The sequence below is a fragment of the Copadichromis virginalis genome, linkage group LG2 (assembly GCF_057382275.1).
Source record: "Copadichromis virginalis isolate Kocher_CV1m ecotype Utaka linkage group LG2, C_Virginalis_male_GT1.1, whole genome shotgun sequence".
Lineage (NCBI taxonomy): Eukaryota > Metazoa > Chordata > Actinopteri > Cichliformes > Cichlidae > Copadichromis > Copadichromis virginalis.
This window is the reverse complement of record NC_140619.1, coordinates 14,395,327-14,410,820: the sequence shown is the minus strand read 5'-3', so window position 1 is coordinate 14,410,820 and position 15,494 is coordinate 14,395,327. Positions and strand designations below refer to the sequence as shown.

Genomic DNA, 15,494 nt, shown 5'->3' with positions numbered 1-15,494 from the left:
CAAGATGGAGATGGTGGAGACGGTGGAAACGGCGGTATGGTCAAAGCGGTAATGCTCCCACTATAGCTGCTATAGCCATCTTTTTTATACAGACTTTGCATGTGCCTAATCCTGGACCGTCTGTTTTTCTTCTTCTTCCACTTCACAGCTGGCAGCTCTGATTCTTAGGGCTTCAGGTCATTTGCATCATGCGCTGCAACGTTTTGGCTAAAAGTTGTTCATCGCCAGAGGGACTGGGATCTGCTCCACTCTACTAATCCTCCACACTACTCATAGTGGTGGTGAAAAAGTTTAAACTATTTACTGCATTTACTGCAAAGGGAAGACTGTAAAAAAATAATTTTTTTTAAAAAGAGGGGGGTGTAATTGGGAATCAGAGTATTTAAAGCTGATAAAGGTGGAGTTAGGAGACACCACAGAGGACGTCCTTCTCCCAAAAACGTGCCCATAAACAGATGGCTTTAGTAAAAGCTCCAGAGAACGGGAGAAAGAAATGCAGATACGAACGCATGCAGAGATGTTCAGATCTTTTCATAGTTTTTTATTCATGGATAAGAGATCGCTCCGGCTCTCAGCGTCAGTAGAAACATGAGAAAAACTCTCAGCCTGCGAGATTTTCCCCTCGTCATAACAATATATCCTCTTTATTGCTTTCAATGTACTGGTGTAGCAGTAGTCATAAGATCAAAAACCAAAATACATCAAATGACAAAAAAAAAAGAGAGTCCACCACCGAAAGAGTGCAAAAACTAAACAGCTCATTTTAGTAGGAAGCAAGCAGAGGGAGCATTTATTTCCAAACTTTATTGTCAATTTACAGCTTTGTCCGCTCACAACACTTCAAAGCCATCTCCAATTAAAGCCCCGAACACATGGCAGCATGAATACAACACTGGCAGCACGTAGATTTACATCAGAGGTCTTTTGTTTTTTACAGGAGCTTTTTGTTCCACACGTGGACGATCCAAAGATCCGTGAACACATCGGGTTAGTACAGGCTGTGCACATTTCTCTCTTCTAATTGATTTTAGTGGTATAGGTAGGAAAGACCGTTATTTGAGAAATAAAAAATAGAAATGCAATTAGCACCGTTACTGTCATTTGTTTGTTTAACTTAGGGATCAGCACCTTTTCCCGTTAGTAGCGAATAAGAGACATCATACTGCTGCTGCGGGTCAGAGCGACTCAGATGATGAGATCTTTGTCCACATCCTCTGCAAACACAAAGACGAGAAACACAGAGAGGACACGGTCAGAACAGTGAGCTCGTCGGGTCACGCCCTACCCACCCAAAAACTCTGTCCCACAGTCCGAGGGATCGTATTAGATTTGTCAGGTGTTCGGTACTCACGGTCCTTGAGGCCAAAGCAGGTGGCCCACTCCTCCAGGGCGATGTATTTGTCAGCGTCAGCATCGCACTGCTCAAAGAAGCGGGTGGTGCAATGCTCCATGGGAATGAGAGGCGCGCGCAGAGGGGCGAGCTCTGTGTGGGTCAGATATCTGGAAGCAAACAAACAGGACAGCAAGGATAAGTTTGGCCTTTAGTTGGTGAGACGCAGCATCATCTCCCCCTCCCCATGACCCCTACATACCCGTCGACGGGGTGCTGGTCAAGCTGGCCGAACTGCCAGTGGACGGGGAAGATGTACATGTTGTAGTTCTTCTCGAAGTCGTGGGCGAGCAGGTCCAGGGAGTGATCACCGGCCTGAAGCCTCTTCTCGTTCTCGTAGATCTTCTTCACCTGAAACGTCGGACGGAGGAGTTCACGTTGGAAGTGGCAGACGTGCAACAATAAAGAGCCTGAAAGCTTTTTTCTGTTTTATCATGTTTGTAGGTTTACTACTTATTTCCTCAGGCTGAGGTTAAATCCTCAAACTGTTCGACCGCATTTCAAAGCACTCGAAGCACAAATGTGCTTAAAGACACTTCTTTAAACTTACGTTTCATCATGAAACCTGAAACATTTGTGTCTGTGACTGCCGTCTAAAATGATGACAGTTTATTGTGAACAGAATAAAGGACAGATCAACAAGCCGGTCTGTTCTCACCCTGAGCTTCTGCTTCTCGGTCAGCAGGTTGTTGTCCTCGTCGCGCTCGTACAGCGTCACCAGAACGTTCTTCAGCCAGTCCCTCATACGCAGCGGGAACTCTGTCAGCTCGCTGTCCAGACAGGGCTCGATGACTGCAAGACAAAAGCACCATCAGACACAGACTCATACTGACTGCTGGGCTCTACACCTGCACAAACGTCTGTGATGCTGGAAATCAAAGCATGAGTGTTTCAAACATTGATGATGCAGGGTTAGAAGTGACGGCTACACCCAGGTGTACTTTGGTGTACTGAACAGTGCCGTGATCTCCATTTAAACCCTGGAGCCCAAACACTTCTCCTCGCGCTGAGCTTGTGTATCGTGTTCTATAGCTCGCGTGTTGGGACACGTCTGAACGCCGCCGAGCCACAGCCACAGTCAGACCCACCCATCAATCACTAGCGTGCTCTGACACACCTGAGCTCAGCCTATTGGCACGCCGGGGAGGAGGCAGGGGAACTGACTGGGAACTAAACTTCAGATATGTCTGAACCATCAACACCGAACCAAAAAACAGAAACAGGAAGAAACCAAAACGCACTATGTCGAAACAAAAGATGGGAGCAGCGATACAAGAATATCCAAATTCATGAGCTGGAAATCCAGATGAGATAAAATTCCAGTCGAGTTGTTTAGGAGAGGTTCTCCCTGAAATCTCAGAAAAGCTGCACTCCTTTTACTGCAGAGCCACTTCAAACTCCTTTTTGTCCTCATGCATCCACAGATATAATTCCTATCTCAGTTTCATCTTTGTTTCTGTGCGTTATTGGAGGTTTGCAGCTCATCCTTCAGATCTTCTAGAATTAGTTTAAATGCTGCAAACAGGTTCAAATAATTAAGTGCTTTACACGTGATTAAAGAGGCTTTTTCCCCGAAGCCAACATTAACGTTTGGGTGTGACCAGGGTGGAGGCAGCACGCCCTCCATCCCGTCCTTTACTCAGTGACTCAGACTCACTCGAGACCACCCGAAGGCTCAGCGCTTCAATTCCTGCTGTATCCACTCAGATTAAAGGAGATAGCGTCCTCCTCGATTCAGTTTTATTTATATAGCGCCAAATTACAACAACAGTCGCCTCAAGGTGCTTTATATTGTAAGATAGACCCTACATTAATACATACAGAGAAAAACCCAACAATCATATGACCCCCTATGAGCAAGCACTTTGGCAACAGTGGGAAGGAAAAACTCCCTTTTAACAGGAAGAAACCTCTGGCACTCCACTTAGCCGCGCTGTGAGCTTACTTAATGCTCACTGATACCATCTAAAATACTTGCATGCTGATTCAGGACCGTTTAAATCAGAAATGGAAACAAACAGTTTGTTTCCATTTCTGATTTAAAACTTTGTTTAACTGGACAAATCTGTGAAGCCAAGTTCAGACTGTGCTAAAGACCTGCATCCAGAGAACACAACGTGTTAGTCTGTTAATCTGAGTCCTCATGAATAGAGGAAAATCTCTGCATGGTCTGCAGATCATGTGTTTTTATACCCTGCCATAATGGATCATTGCCTGAACGGTTCCATGCAGAGTGTGAGAGCTCACGTTTGCAGGAGCCGATGTAGTCGAGGTGCAGCTTGTGGCCCTTCTTGGTTCCCTCCAGGGTGCACTTGGTGGCAAAGAAGTGGCAGGAGGACTCGTAGGTCTTGTTGTCAGTGCCGCAAATCTGCAGGAGAGAAAGCAGAGCTCAGTCTGCAACGCAGTGACATTGCAGGGACAGACGAGTCCTCACACGTGTGCTTCTGACCAAAACAGCCCTTTAGTTTGAAAATATGATTTTCCTGAAACAAACTGAACTAAAAGCTCGGAATTCTTTTTTTTTTTTCTACTCTTTGCTTTGCGCGATGTCACAGACACCAGATAGCCCTAATAGAGAAGCTCCGCCCACCGGTGGCTCCTCTGCTTTGCTTGCAGGCCAATCAGATTACAGTTGGCCTAATGCTAAAATTCTTCTTTCTGCTTGCAGAGAGGACAAAATCTCTTCATGCAGAAACACGCAGAGCTGCACAGCTTCAGCTCCTGCCGCAGATGCCAGTCACACCACTCAGGTCAGGAACACTCGGGCTGATTTTAAACTCACATGCTCAAAGTCTCCTTCCACCGGTGGGCAGGTAGAGGGGTCCTGGCACACACACATGGGAGTGTTGCTCTCATCCACCTCACACACTTTGCCCTTCTTGCAGTGGTAGTTCAGACAGGCATCTGTGGAGAAAACAGAAGTGAAACAGTAGGTTTTAGCTTCAAGGGACAAAATGTAGTTTTTATTTAAAGTGGACATAAAGAAGGCAGATCTGCATCATTTTTGCATTTCCATCTTTCCTTCTTTACGTCTCTTCTGTCCTTTTTGGTTGTCAGAATCAGAATCAGAATACTTTATTAAGGGAAAGTATGAGAGTTACGGTTGCTCCAGTACAGTAACATTAATAGAAACAAAAACAAAAACAGACTAGACTATTAGCAATACAATATGTTAAGATATAAGGAGCAGCACAATATATACAAATCATCAAATAATCACCAAATTGCTGTCAGCTGTTGCAGTGAGAACACAGCGGCTCGTAGCTGACCTGCTGTGCATTATTAAGTGAGGGTGTGCAGCTCATAGGCTGAGCTGCCTCTTAAAGTGGGTGGAATGTGTAATTACAGAGCGAGGGAGTCTGTCATTACGGCCATTTGAGTTGCCAGTTTGAGGCTTTGCTAAACTCAGACAGCCACAAATGCTGTGAAATCAAATCCTTCATTCTAATGTTTACAGCAGGTTTGCAGGAACATCTGCTTTGACTTCAGCATCTCAACATCTTTCATGTCCACGTTACCACCCATCAGGGGACAGAAGGACATTAACTGTGACATTAAAGTTTTGATTGGAAGTGAGTGTGTTTGTGAACTTACTCTCAGTGACAACATCCTCAATAATGTCGATGGCCTCGTCAAACTCTCCGATCTCAACCTGCACTGGATTGGCCCCCACTTCGGTCTCCTGAAGGACACGAGAGGTCAGAGATCAGATCATAAAGCGCTCAGATTGAGGTCTGAGCTGTGTTCGGGTCTATTTCTGCCTGACGTCCACTTAAACCAAACCGCCTAAATACGTCTGGTTTCCTGAAGACGGGAAAAACAAGCTGAAGCATCACCGCTAAAGAAGGTTCCTCCCTGAAGGCCAAACAGAGTCTGGGAGCAGCCAGACCATAATATTCAACAATAACACGCAGCTGGGGCCACATGTGGAGTAATGGCTTCCTGAGCAGCTAAAATTAACAGCTGTGGGATCTTTGGTCCCACTGGACCTCTGAAGCAGGAAACCATAAAACGTTCTCATGAAGACTCTATGCTCTGCTGCAGGAATGTTTCTGGAATATCACGGAAAGAAACCTGAGCGGATGGAACTGAAAGAATAGGCGCTGCCGTGTGTGACATGGCGCTTTCCTGAAAAGGCAAAAGCACGGACGTTTCACGTCTTCAGTCGCTGCGTGTCGGTTTTGGGTGGAATTTGCTTTAAAACCTGAGACGCCTTCAAGGACGAAACAGAAGCTCCCAGGCTTTTTTTGAAAAGCTTTGACGAGGCAAGAAGGTCACGACCCAGAAACAAAAGCAGAAGCACAGATGACTGATTCATTAAGCTGATCTTGGTTATTTTCTGACATGTCTCAAACATGTGTCAGCTCTTTGTAAAAACACTTCGTTGTGTCCTTTGGGCTCATGTTTTTAGAAAGCAACCAAAAAACAACAAGTTTTTGTTGATGATTTTATTGCTGGACTGATTTCTTCACAGAAGCAGTCTCTCCTGCAGTCACAAGTGGAAAAACGCCTCGAACTTCGGCTACGCTGCGGATGAACCCTAAAGCTCCGCTGCAGATCGCATCATCTCCGAGCAGCTGCGTGGCTCAGAAAATACGTCGCAGAGGCCAAATCAGACATACGGGAGAGCAAATGTTTCCCACAGACATCACGGTCACACTTACACTCGCTGCCAGAGGATTCCTCTGCAGACTTTCACCCAGGGTTTCTCACAGATCCACGAAGGCTACAGAGGAATCCTTATGGAGTGTTTCATGGAAACTGAAGCTTCCTGTTTGTGTGACAGACGATGATCACAGACGGCAAGAACATCAACATCTGGACTCACCTCAACAACTGGCTCCTCAGTCCCAGGCTCTTCCACGATGGGCTCCTCATCAGCCTGACACACACACACACTTTAAACATTATTAAATGCTTGTGGCTGCTCATAGAAGTCATGTGAGTGCGTCCACACAAACACACAGTAGAGAAACATTCACAGGGGAGGAACTGGCCATCAGGAAAACACACACACACACAGACACACACACACACACACGTCGAAGAGAAACGCACACACGATAAGTCACAGCAGAGGAAAGAAGAAAAGAGGTCACACAAAGAAAGGAAGATGCTATCGAGACGTAAACATCTACACACGCACACACACTCTTACAGGCATGTGTGACTTACAGGAGCAGCCCTGGCGTGGCCAGCCAGGCAAAGGAGGAAGACGATCCACACCCTCATCTTCAAAGTCTGTGGAGACAAACAGAGATGATGAGCTGACAAAAACGCACACAGACACTTGATTAAGTACGCAGCTTTGTGTGAGTGCTCACTCAAAGTAAAGCAGAGTTTTTGTTGCTTCTTCTTTCGCTTGTTAGAATCAGTGTAAACTATGGCGCCTCTGGCAGAGAGCCCTGCAGTTCTTCTCACGACCACAGAAGCCTGTGGGACGATTCTGACGCTGATGGAAGCGCTCCAGATTCCCAAACAGAAGCGCTCACTGTCTGCTTTGTTTCCCGACACGCTGGGTTCAGATGGTCTGTGACGCTCTGAGAACCATCTCTCCCTCTGAGAGGCGTTTGCTCTGCTGCAGGAGTCTGACCGAATGCTAACCGGGGTCCCCGTACGAGGCCGGGTCGGCCTGTTGTCATGCTCTTCGGGTGGAAATGGCTCCGGTCTTTGTGCGCTCTCTCTCACAGCAGCCTGAGGCAACGTTTGCACCAGCCAGTGTTTGGATCGACCAGCCTCAATTAAGCTCAGCTAAACACACATTTACACCCTAATGACAGATATGTGATAACAGGGCCCTGATATGTGACTTGGGGTCTTTTAAAGGGTGAGACAGGACTTGGCACCCGCCTGTGAAACACTTGAGAGTGACATGAGGTGACGTGGATGTGAGAGAGGCCTGCAGAAACAGATTCGCTGGAGTTTTAGGAGGACTCATTCAAATATCAGTTGACCAACTTATTTTGAAGGATCTGTGCTGAAACCTAAAGGTGTGTCTGCTGCTCGTGTCCTCACACCCGAGCGACAGAGAGGCTCGATTATGGAGCGACACGCTGGCGTCTGTGCGTTTGCGGTGGCAACGCCTTTGGTAAGGACAAAGTGTGTATTTAGAGGTGGAACCAAACACAACACCAGCTGGGAGCTTTATTAGGTGCTGGTGACGGTGCCACCACCTTCTGCCACCTTCACGAAGAGAGGTCATTGTGCAGTTACCAAAAAATGCTTGATACGCTGGCGTGTTAGTGCTGCACATGCTGCAGTAAGCTCTGTCACCCCGAGTGTGTCAAAGATAACAGACAGTGCATATTTCCTGTGAAAAGAGACTCTCTGTGTCTCCTCTAAGGAACCACTGTTGGAAACTCATCCCGGCTTCTGTCTCCTCTTTGTGTCATGTCTCCAGGACTGAATAAAGCCTCCTTTGTTTGCAACAGAGCGCAGCGCTGCTCAGTCTACTAGTTATCTCATCCTGCACCTCCATCAAGCTTCTCCCAGACATCAGGGGAAGAATCTGTGAGATCAAACATATGAGAAGGAGCAGACCATACAGATCAAAGTTCCTCCCTCTGTTATTGTGTCTGGATTTTGAAAAGAAATGGAATTCGCCCCAAAACACAAGGCAGTATCTGCAGTTTTGAGCGGACACAGTTTAAAGGCTGCGTGAGATCAGCAAGGATAATAAGACTTAGCAAACAGAGCTGTGCATACTTGGAATTCCTGCGCCTCGGATAAGAGTGCAGCAGCTTGAAACCAACAACAGTTCAATAAAAACGAATGATCCCTCCTTCCTCTGCAGCTTTAAACCTCCCAGCATGTCAAAGATAGCTGCAGCTGAATGGCGTGACTGTGAAAACACTGAAGCTGACACCGTGCCCGGCTGATGAAAAGCACGAGGCCTGTAGACACGAAGAGGCTGAGTCGAGCGACGTTTTGCGACACATGCAGAAAAGAGTAAATCTGTTTGAAGAACCTTCAGGTTAAACACGAGTCCGGGGATTGGCGTTTGTCTGCGATCGGCTCCAAATGCTCACAGCAGTGCTCGTTAGGAAGGACAGACGTTGATTTTTGGTTAAATTTGCAGCTTTAAGGAACCAGATTTCCTTCTACTCCCACCGGTTTCTATCAGCTGATACAGGGTGGTAATGTATCAGCATATAAGTGCACACATTCATGTAAAGTCACAAAGTCCTGCTGCTGCCCGTCTGTAGGCTTCCTGAAGCTGGCCAAGAGGGAAATGGACTTTTAGCAGGGCTTTCTTTATTTAGTTTAGTTTTTTATTATTACATGTTGGTCATGCAGAAGAAATATATTTAATAAATAAATAAATCACAAAGAAAAAATGGTTCTAATTCTTATCGTTTTGCTTTCCTACTTGTCTGGAATCATAGCAACAACTTTCTTTTGTTCTTTAAACGTTTCCATGTGGTTCAAATTGATGCTGTCCTCTGGATTTATTTAAGAACCTGAGCTTGCTCTGATTATCACTGCTGTTGATGGAGGCCTGAAAAACCTTTAAGTTGGTGGGTGAGTTAACAGATATCACTTCCTGTTTCTGTTTCAGAAGATGAAATCTGTTTCCTTTGGCCTGAAGTCTAACGGGGGTTAAGCACTGCATCCCTTAGGGTCAAATCCTGACATGGATTGGGTCGTATTAGGAAAAGGAGAATAATTCTGATGTGTAGAGTTGCTCGTTGCTTCTGCAGCTATAAAAGATCGTTTGCTCTAAGCTCAGAGTCCAGGCAGGACCGGCACAGAGGTGTCCTCTGTTTCAGAAGGCTAAGAAGTCATAAGCAGCTCAGATGTGGAAAATTACAGAAGAGCTGGCAGCAGTCGGAGAATGACCTGCACAAAGGCACTTCTCTGCACCTTTTGAAAAGAAAGAAAAAAAGATGTTCTGCAGACGGGACATAAGTAAGGGCCTCTGACACATCGTAAGCAGAGTGTCTGGGCTGAGTGTCATCGCAGCAAGAAGAGAAAATAAGCAGGAAAGCGAGTGTTTGATTTGGAGGGACGTGGTGTTCCCATCGCTTTTACTTATTCTCGTTTGGCCAGAGAGCCACTGGGCTTGGCTCGGCGGGAAAGGGGAGGCCGGACATGCTGATGTAACAGCAAAACAAATTATTTTATTTGGAAAGCCGCTCACATAATCAAACACGGTGAGGCTAAAAGGGAAACTTGAGGCTCATAAAGGGGCCTTTCTCCCTCCCCACCAGTGGATTTCAGCTGGGTAAGCGAGCGTAAACAGCCCAAGCTGGATCTTCCAGTGATGCAGACATTTCCCTCTGCAGCTGCTCCTCTCCCAGCAGGCCTTCAAAGAGAGCAGATTCACACAGGTTCTTTCTTCTTCTCCTTGGTGTCATAATGGGCAGGTTGGCGGGCCTGGATAAACAACCTGTCGCAGTGCGTCTGCAGACAAACAGCTGTGCAAAGCAAACACTGAGAATGAACAGCGGTTTCCTCTGTGTGTGATGTGCTCTGCAGACACACACGCTGTTCAGAACGAGGAAGGTCAGCATTCATGATGCACGCAAAACACAGACGCATCCTAACTTTGACTCTCCTGCCTCGGCATGGCCCTCAGATCATCTCGCTTCTAAGGTCTTCGCTCAGTGTGAGCTACAGCGGTTTCCTTCAATCTGCTGGCTTCTCAATAACTTCTTCAACTCTACAAGAAGAACCTCTCTTCCATCGAGACGGACGCCTCAAGGAAAGATTCCTCTGTGATGGCTTCCAGCGTTTGCCCTTTGACCTTTGGCACCACTGTCTCCCACCCCCGCTCCAAAAGACCCGTCCATCAAACAGGTGGCAGAAATCCGAGTGTGCCGCAAAGCCTTGCTGAGCCGTCTGTGACGAGTGAACAGGACTGACAGGAAGTAAAAGATCAGTGCAGACCCTGAGTCAGGCTGTTAGAGGAAAACTGGAGGGTCTCCTCTATGGGCTCAGATTTTTTTCTTGTAAATCACACTGATGAGTTACAAATTTTTTTGTTAAAGTTTGTCTACAAAAACCTACACATAAAACTCGAGTTGCAAGTATGAATTTTTCTTCCTGTCAGCTGATTGATCAATGTCATGTCAATCACAAATGTAATAATCCAATCAGAGAGCAGATGGGTTTAACTGTAGGAGGGGCGCTTCACTGAGCTTCAGGTCCCAGAAAGGTAAAACATTTTGAAGATGGAGGATGGCGACGGCGCTTCTGTAGCGCAGTGCGACTTTGTGTTAAAGTAATACTAAAGTAATAATGGTATTTCTGACCATTGGTATACCACAACTATACCCTTTCATCTTTTATCGAACATGTGTTCGCTGTCCTCCATCTTCATAAAATTCATTCAACTCTATAAAGTTTTCAGATATTTGGGTTTACAAGGTCACAAAGCTCAGTTCACAACGATGCAGTCTTATTTACAAATACAAAATATTTATGACCACAGTCTGAGCCCGTACTCCTCCTTCGTGTTTGGTTCAGAGAAGAAAGATTATGATTCGAACTTTAACGACTTTAAACAATCTGCTTTCTAAGTAGCTGAAATGAAAACAACAACACTACAGATTTAACTGAGGACAGAAGACGTGGCTGATGCTGCAAACCCAACAGAATCTGCAGCAGCAGTCACTGAGTCACTGATGGTTTCCAGTTTTCGTCAGTGGAAATGAGCAGAACATGTCCTAGAGGGATATATGAGGTGACATGGAGAGCATCCACTTTTCTGACCTCTTAACATCCACCACGTGACCCCTGGCCCATAGCAGATGTTACTTTTCCATTAGGACCTTCAGAATCCCATAAAAAAGCGTTGATTTTTTAATTCATCACACACCTAATGTGAGATGGGCTGCATGTCTTTGGATGGATGAGGTAAGTAGTTTTTCCTGAATATGCATCAAATCTCACTGCAACCTGGACCAGTAGGACTGTTTCCTTACCAGAATCTCTCTAAATTAACCAAATCTTCACTTATTGAATATAAGCTGCTGACATTAACTCTTTGTGGATTGCTTCATTACAGATTCTTGCATTACTTCAGGTTTAATCTTCACAGCCTGCTGCAGCGGTTTCTTTCTTCAGTCCGAGCTCACACCTGATGAATCTGGTTTCCAGGGAGTACAGGGACCTCCCAGCGACCTGCCTGAACAAAGAGCAGTTTTCACAGCGTCCCATTCACCTGCACCGCTGAGCACAAAGAGAAGAATGAAGGAGAACTCGAGTGGAAAAAGTCCGGATGTTTGTAACCCGAGTCCCTCGCCACATGACCTGTTTGACTCTATTTCATCCTTCTCTCCTTCCCTTCATAATTTTATCTTTGATATTCTTCTCTTTGATTGCTGTAATTTGAGGTAAAATAATATCACCAATCTTCATATCTACAGATCAGAGGGAACACGCTGCTCCGTCACTGGGCAGGCCGGCTTTAAGCGCTCTTCGCTTTCATCTCGGCCACTTTTGTAACACTGAACTACATTTGCTGCCGCTTTCACTTCATCCAACACACACAGCAGGAAACCAGGAGATCCTGACTTTATGTGCTCGGTATGGTGGTCACAGACCCTTTACTTCAATATTATTTATATTCTTTTTCAGGTTTTGGAAGATGATAAGAATAAAGCAGATGTAATCACACACAAATGTAACTTTTAATAAACTTTTAATGATTTAATGTTCACTCTTACAGCTTTACTCTGATTGGATAAAACACCAGACAACAGAAAGTTGCTCGTAGCTTGACCTGAAGTCAGACATTGAAATACCTGATCCACTCATATCAGTTAGCTATCTACATTAGCCTTAGATAACCGTGGAAGTAAGCTAACATTAACTCCGGTGAGGTGTCTTTCTGGCTGGCTTACCCTGGCTATAAAGCTAAATCTGAGCTAAAACCTCAGACAGCATAAAAGATGGTGGTAGCGTTCAGGTCTGACACCTGCTCTGTATCACCTGCTCAACTCTGTATATTTTTATATACCGGTATTTTATTTATTGTTTACTCTATTTAATTTGTAAAATATGTGTACACACACACACACGTAGAAAAATATTTAGTATACACATCCAGAAATGCATATACTATTATATATTGTACATATATGTATTAGTTTCAGATGTAGCCATTCTTGTATTTTGCTTGTTTACATTATTGTATTTTGCACAACTCTGTTGCTTTTGAAGCTCGCACACAAGAATTTCACTCACATGTACTGTACCAGTGTACCTGCACATGTGATGTGACAATAAAAGTGATTTGATTTGATTTGCAGTTTCTCTAATGTCCACCAGAGGGCGACTGCTCTGCTAACCAAAACAATTCCAAGAGACCGGGAGTGTACCGCTCACTGATGGCAGCGTCCCTCAGCCTGTCAGTCAGAGCAGCCCCTCTCACACTTCCGCTCTTCCTTCCCTCATCCCAAGGCAGTCGCAGCCCCTCCCTGAGCCTGTTTCTGCTAGAGGTTTCTTCCTGTTTAAAGGGAGTTTTTCCTTCCCACGCTCGCCAAGCGTTTCCTCATTGGAGGTCGTGTGATTGCCGGGGTTTTCCCTGTATTATTGTCTGGCCTTTACCTCACCATATTGAGCGCCTTGAGGTGACTGCTGTGGTGATTTAAGTTGTATAAATTCAACTGAGAAGTCAGCACGCCTCGACTGAAGTGCTTCTTTAAACCGATGAATCAGTCACACCTCAGACTGAACTCTGAAGAGACTTTTCCCTCTAAGCAGCAGGACTTGTTAGTCTGTTGGTGTGTTCTCATATTTCTTTATTCTTTTACTTTTATGTCTCCTTCTCTGTCTCCTTCCTCGCGTCCTTCTTCCTCACATTGAACTCCAGATTTTTCTTCTCCGCGCTGAGCACAGACAGTAGCACAATCCCTCCTTCCTTTCTGGGGATTAGTGTTTTTCTAGAGATTGCCAAGCTGGCTTTTCACAGCATCCTCAGCTCCAGCCCCTCCTCCACCACCTCCTCCTCCACCTTCCACTCCGGTCCAGACCTGCCACCTCAACAATTAAGCAGCCAGAGACGCTGTGTCTGCACTTCTCTCATACTAATGCTGGCACATTGTGCTTCAGCCTTTCCACAGAAATCTCGGACAAATCCTCAACAGGTGTGACGAACACACAAAACGAGACTGGAGACATTTTACTGAGACACATGTAACCGAGTGTGACACAAGAAGAAAGGACTGAGCACATTTCCTTAGACAGCAGCGAGCAATGAAATAACCCAAGATTTTCTAAAGATATAAAAACTCAACTCAGTTTGAGTTAAAGTTTCATTTAATCTGTGCATATCTGAAAAGTATCGTCCAGTAAAGCTCAGGTGTGACTACACGAAGGTTCCTGTGGTTAAAGAGTTCCTGTAGATCTTCAGTTATTTTTTCAGTTTTCCTCATGCAACAAAAAACAAACTGCTGGGTGCAAAATTACATAAACGTCTCTTCTGTTGACCTTTTTTTCTTCCCAGGAAATGTTGCCATCCACAAAAAGGGACCAAAGGCAGAGCCATCATCATTATGAGAGCTCACGTGCCACTAATGTTAAACTACTGATTTGTACTTTTACGTAAAATCACAGTATAAGTTTTGGATTCTTGAAGTCATGATGGTCATATGTGCTGTGCAGCTCTCTAGTTTATCCTCAGGCTGCTGGGTGGATCTGGGGTGGGGGTCACGGCTCTATGGGCCCAGTCAGGCTGTTCTAACCAAACTGTGAAAATCTTTATGGAGCTCCATGACAATCCAGCTGCTGCACCATGGATCAGCACTAACTCAAAGAAACAGCTGGTAACCGATCACCATGGCAACCTGCATTCCTTTACATGAGAGTAATCAGGGAGGGGGTCACAGAGGGGGTCAGGAGGAAACTGTGGAGAAACTAGAATCTGTCACAGCTTCACCTCCTCCTCGTCCGATTTTCTTTCTCTCTTTGTTTTTGTATTTTCACACATTTTTCCACATAATTGTTTTTTACAGAAACAATAATTCACCAAAGAGAGGAAAGCAGAAAATCGAGAATCAGAATAACAAAAGTGTCCAATTAAAAAGGGTCTGAATCCCTCCTCCCCCTCAGCCCCCCTCCTCTTATTGCCGATGTGGCACACAATAGCTCCACAGTCTGAATGCTCTCAGTTCGTTCACCTGCAGGCTGTGATTGAGCAGTAATGGCAAAGGAGCCGTGGCTGCTCTCAGACCACAGTCCTGCCTTTAAAAGCAAAATTCAACAAAGTGGAACAGAAAAAAAGTACCAGCTGTTGAATGTGCTGAAGTTAAAACGGACATCTGTGTTTGTGATAAGTGTGTGAGGAAAAGTGTCAAAGCAGAGCCCTTCTGCGTAAAGCCGTCACTCCAACTGACAGAGCTCTAACAGCAGAAACGTTTCACTGCATCTAAAAGTGTAAATGTGTCTGTACGAGTCGGAGGCAGAGCGCTTACCTTCAGCTTTCAGAGAAGAACACCAGAAGAGAAGTCAGCTGTGTGCGGGACCCCGACGATCTAACTCCAGTACTGCTTTACGCACAGCTCATTTCCAATGGGACGTCCCAGCCTGGATACAGCCCCCCCCCCTTTGGTCCATCACAGCCTCCCCCACCGCCTGTGGGCGGGTCTGTGATGTTAACCCTTACGCAGTGGCTGGAGGATAAATGAAGACTGGAGAGCAGCGATGACACGAGAAGAAACACGTGACCTGTGTCGTTACTTATTACTGTTAGAAAGATCAAAGACATAAAAAACATTTTGGTAACTCTGAAGAAAATCATCAAATACAAAATACTTTAAACATCTGGATTGACGTAGTCCACCTACAGACTGTATATGGAAGATGGGCACACATTGATTAGCTGAGCATTTGCACTTTGTGCAGCAATAAGATCAGGATAACCCTCCCAGTCCCAGCAGCTGATTCATGATGGAGCCTATCCCTGTTACCATAGGGCGAGAGGCAACGTACACAATTTGACCAATCAGGGCTAACACAGAGAGACAGCCATTGGCACAGACAGCCACTGGTACATGCATTCAGTCCTTTTGGCTGTGGGAGGAAACACAAACATGGAGAGAACATGCATGTGACATAGAACTCAGGCAACAGTGCTAACCATAGCTGTCCAGTATTTGGG

General features: G+C 45.5%; 1 protein-coding gene across 1 annotated transcript; it reads right to left on the bottom strand.

The window, feature by feature from the left end:
• Positions 1-526: 526 nt before the first annotated feature.
• sparc (secreted protein, acidic, cysteine-rich (osteonectin)) lies at positions 527-14,899 on the bottom strand. Its single transcript, XM_085471845.1, has 10 exons — positions 14,809-14,899; positions 6,566-6,631; positions 6,219-6,272; positions 4,985-5,072; positions 4,173-4,294; positions 3,638-3,758; positions 2,049-2,182; positions 1,593-1,741; positions 1,352-1,500; positions 527-1,214 (listed from the first exon to the last, which is right to left on the bottom strand). Exons 2-10 carry the CDS (start codon positions 6,620-6,622, stop codon positions 1,186-1,188), a joined length of 903 nt encoding a protein of 300 aa, XP_085327971.1. The 5' UTR covers positions 6,623-6,631; positions 14,809-14,899; the 3' UTR covers positions 527-1,185.
• Between the last annotated feature and the right edge of the window lie 595 nt (positions 14,900-15,494).

Excerpts from the sequence above, each read along its gene's own strand:
- sparc (XM_085471845.1), bottom strand. The coding sequence starts at position 6,622 with ATGAGGGTGTGGATCGTCTTCCTCCTTTGCCTGGCTGGCCACGCCAGG. Across the intron at positions 1,742-2,048 it reads CCGAGAAGCAGAAGCTCAGG|GTGAAGAAGATCTACGAGAA; the intron begins GTGAGAACAGAC and ends CCGACGTTTCAG. Across the intron at positions 1,501-1,592 it reads GACCAGCACCCCGTCGACGG|ATATCTGACCCACACAGAGC; the intron begins GTATGTAGGGGT and ends GTTTGCTTCCAG.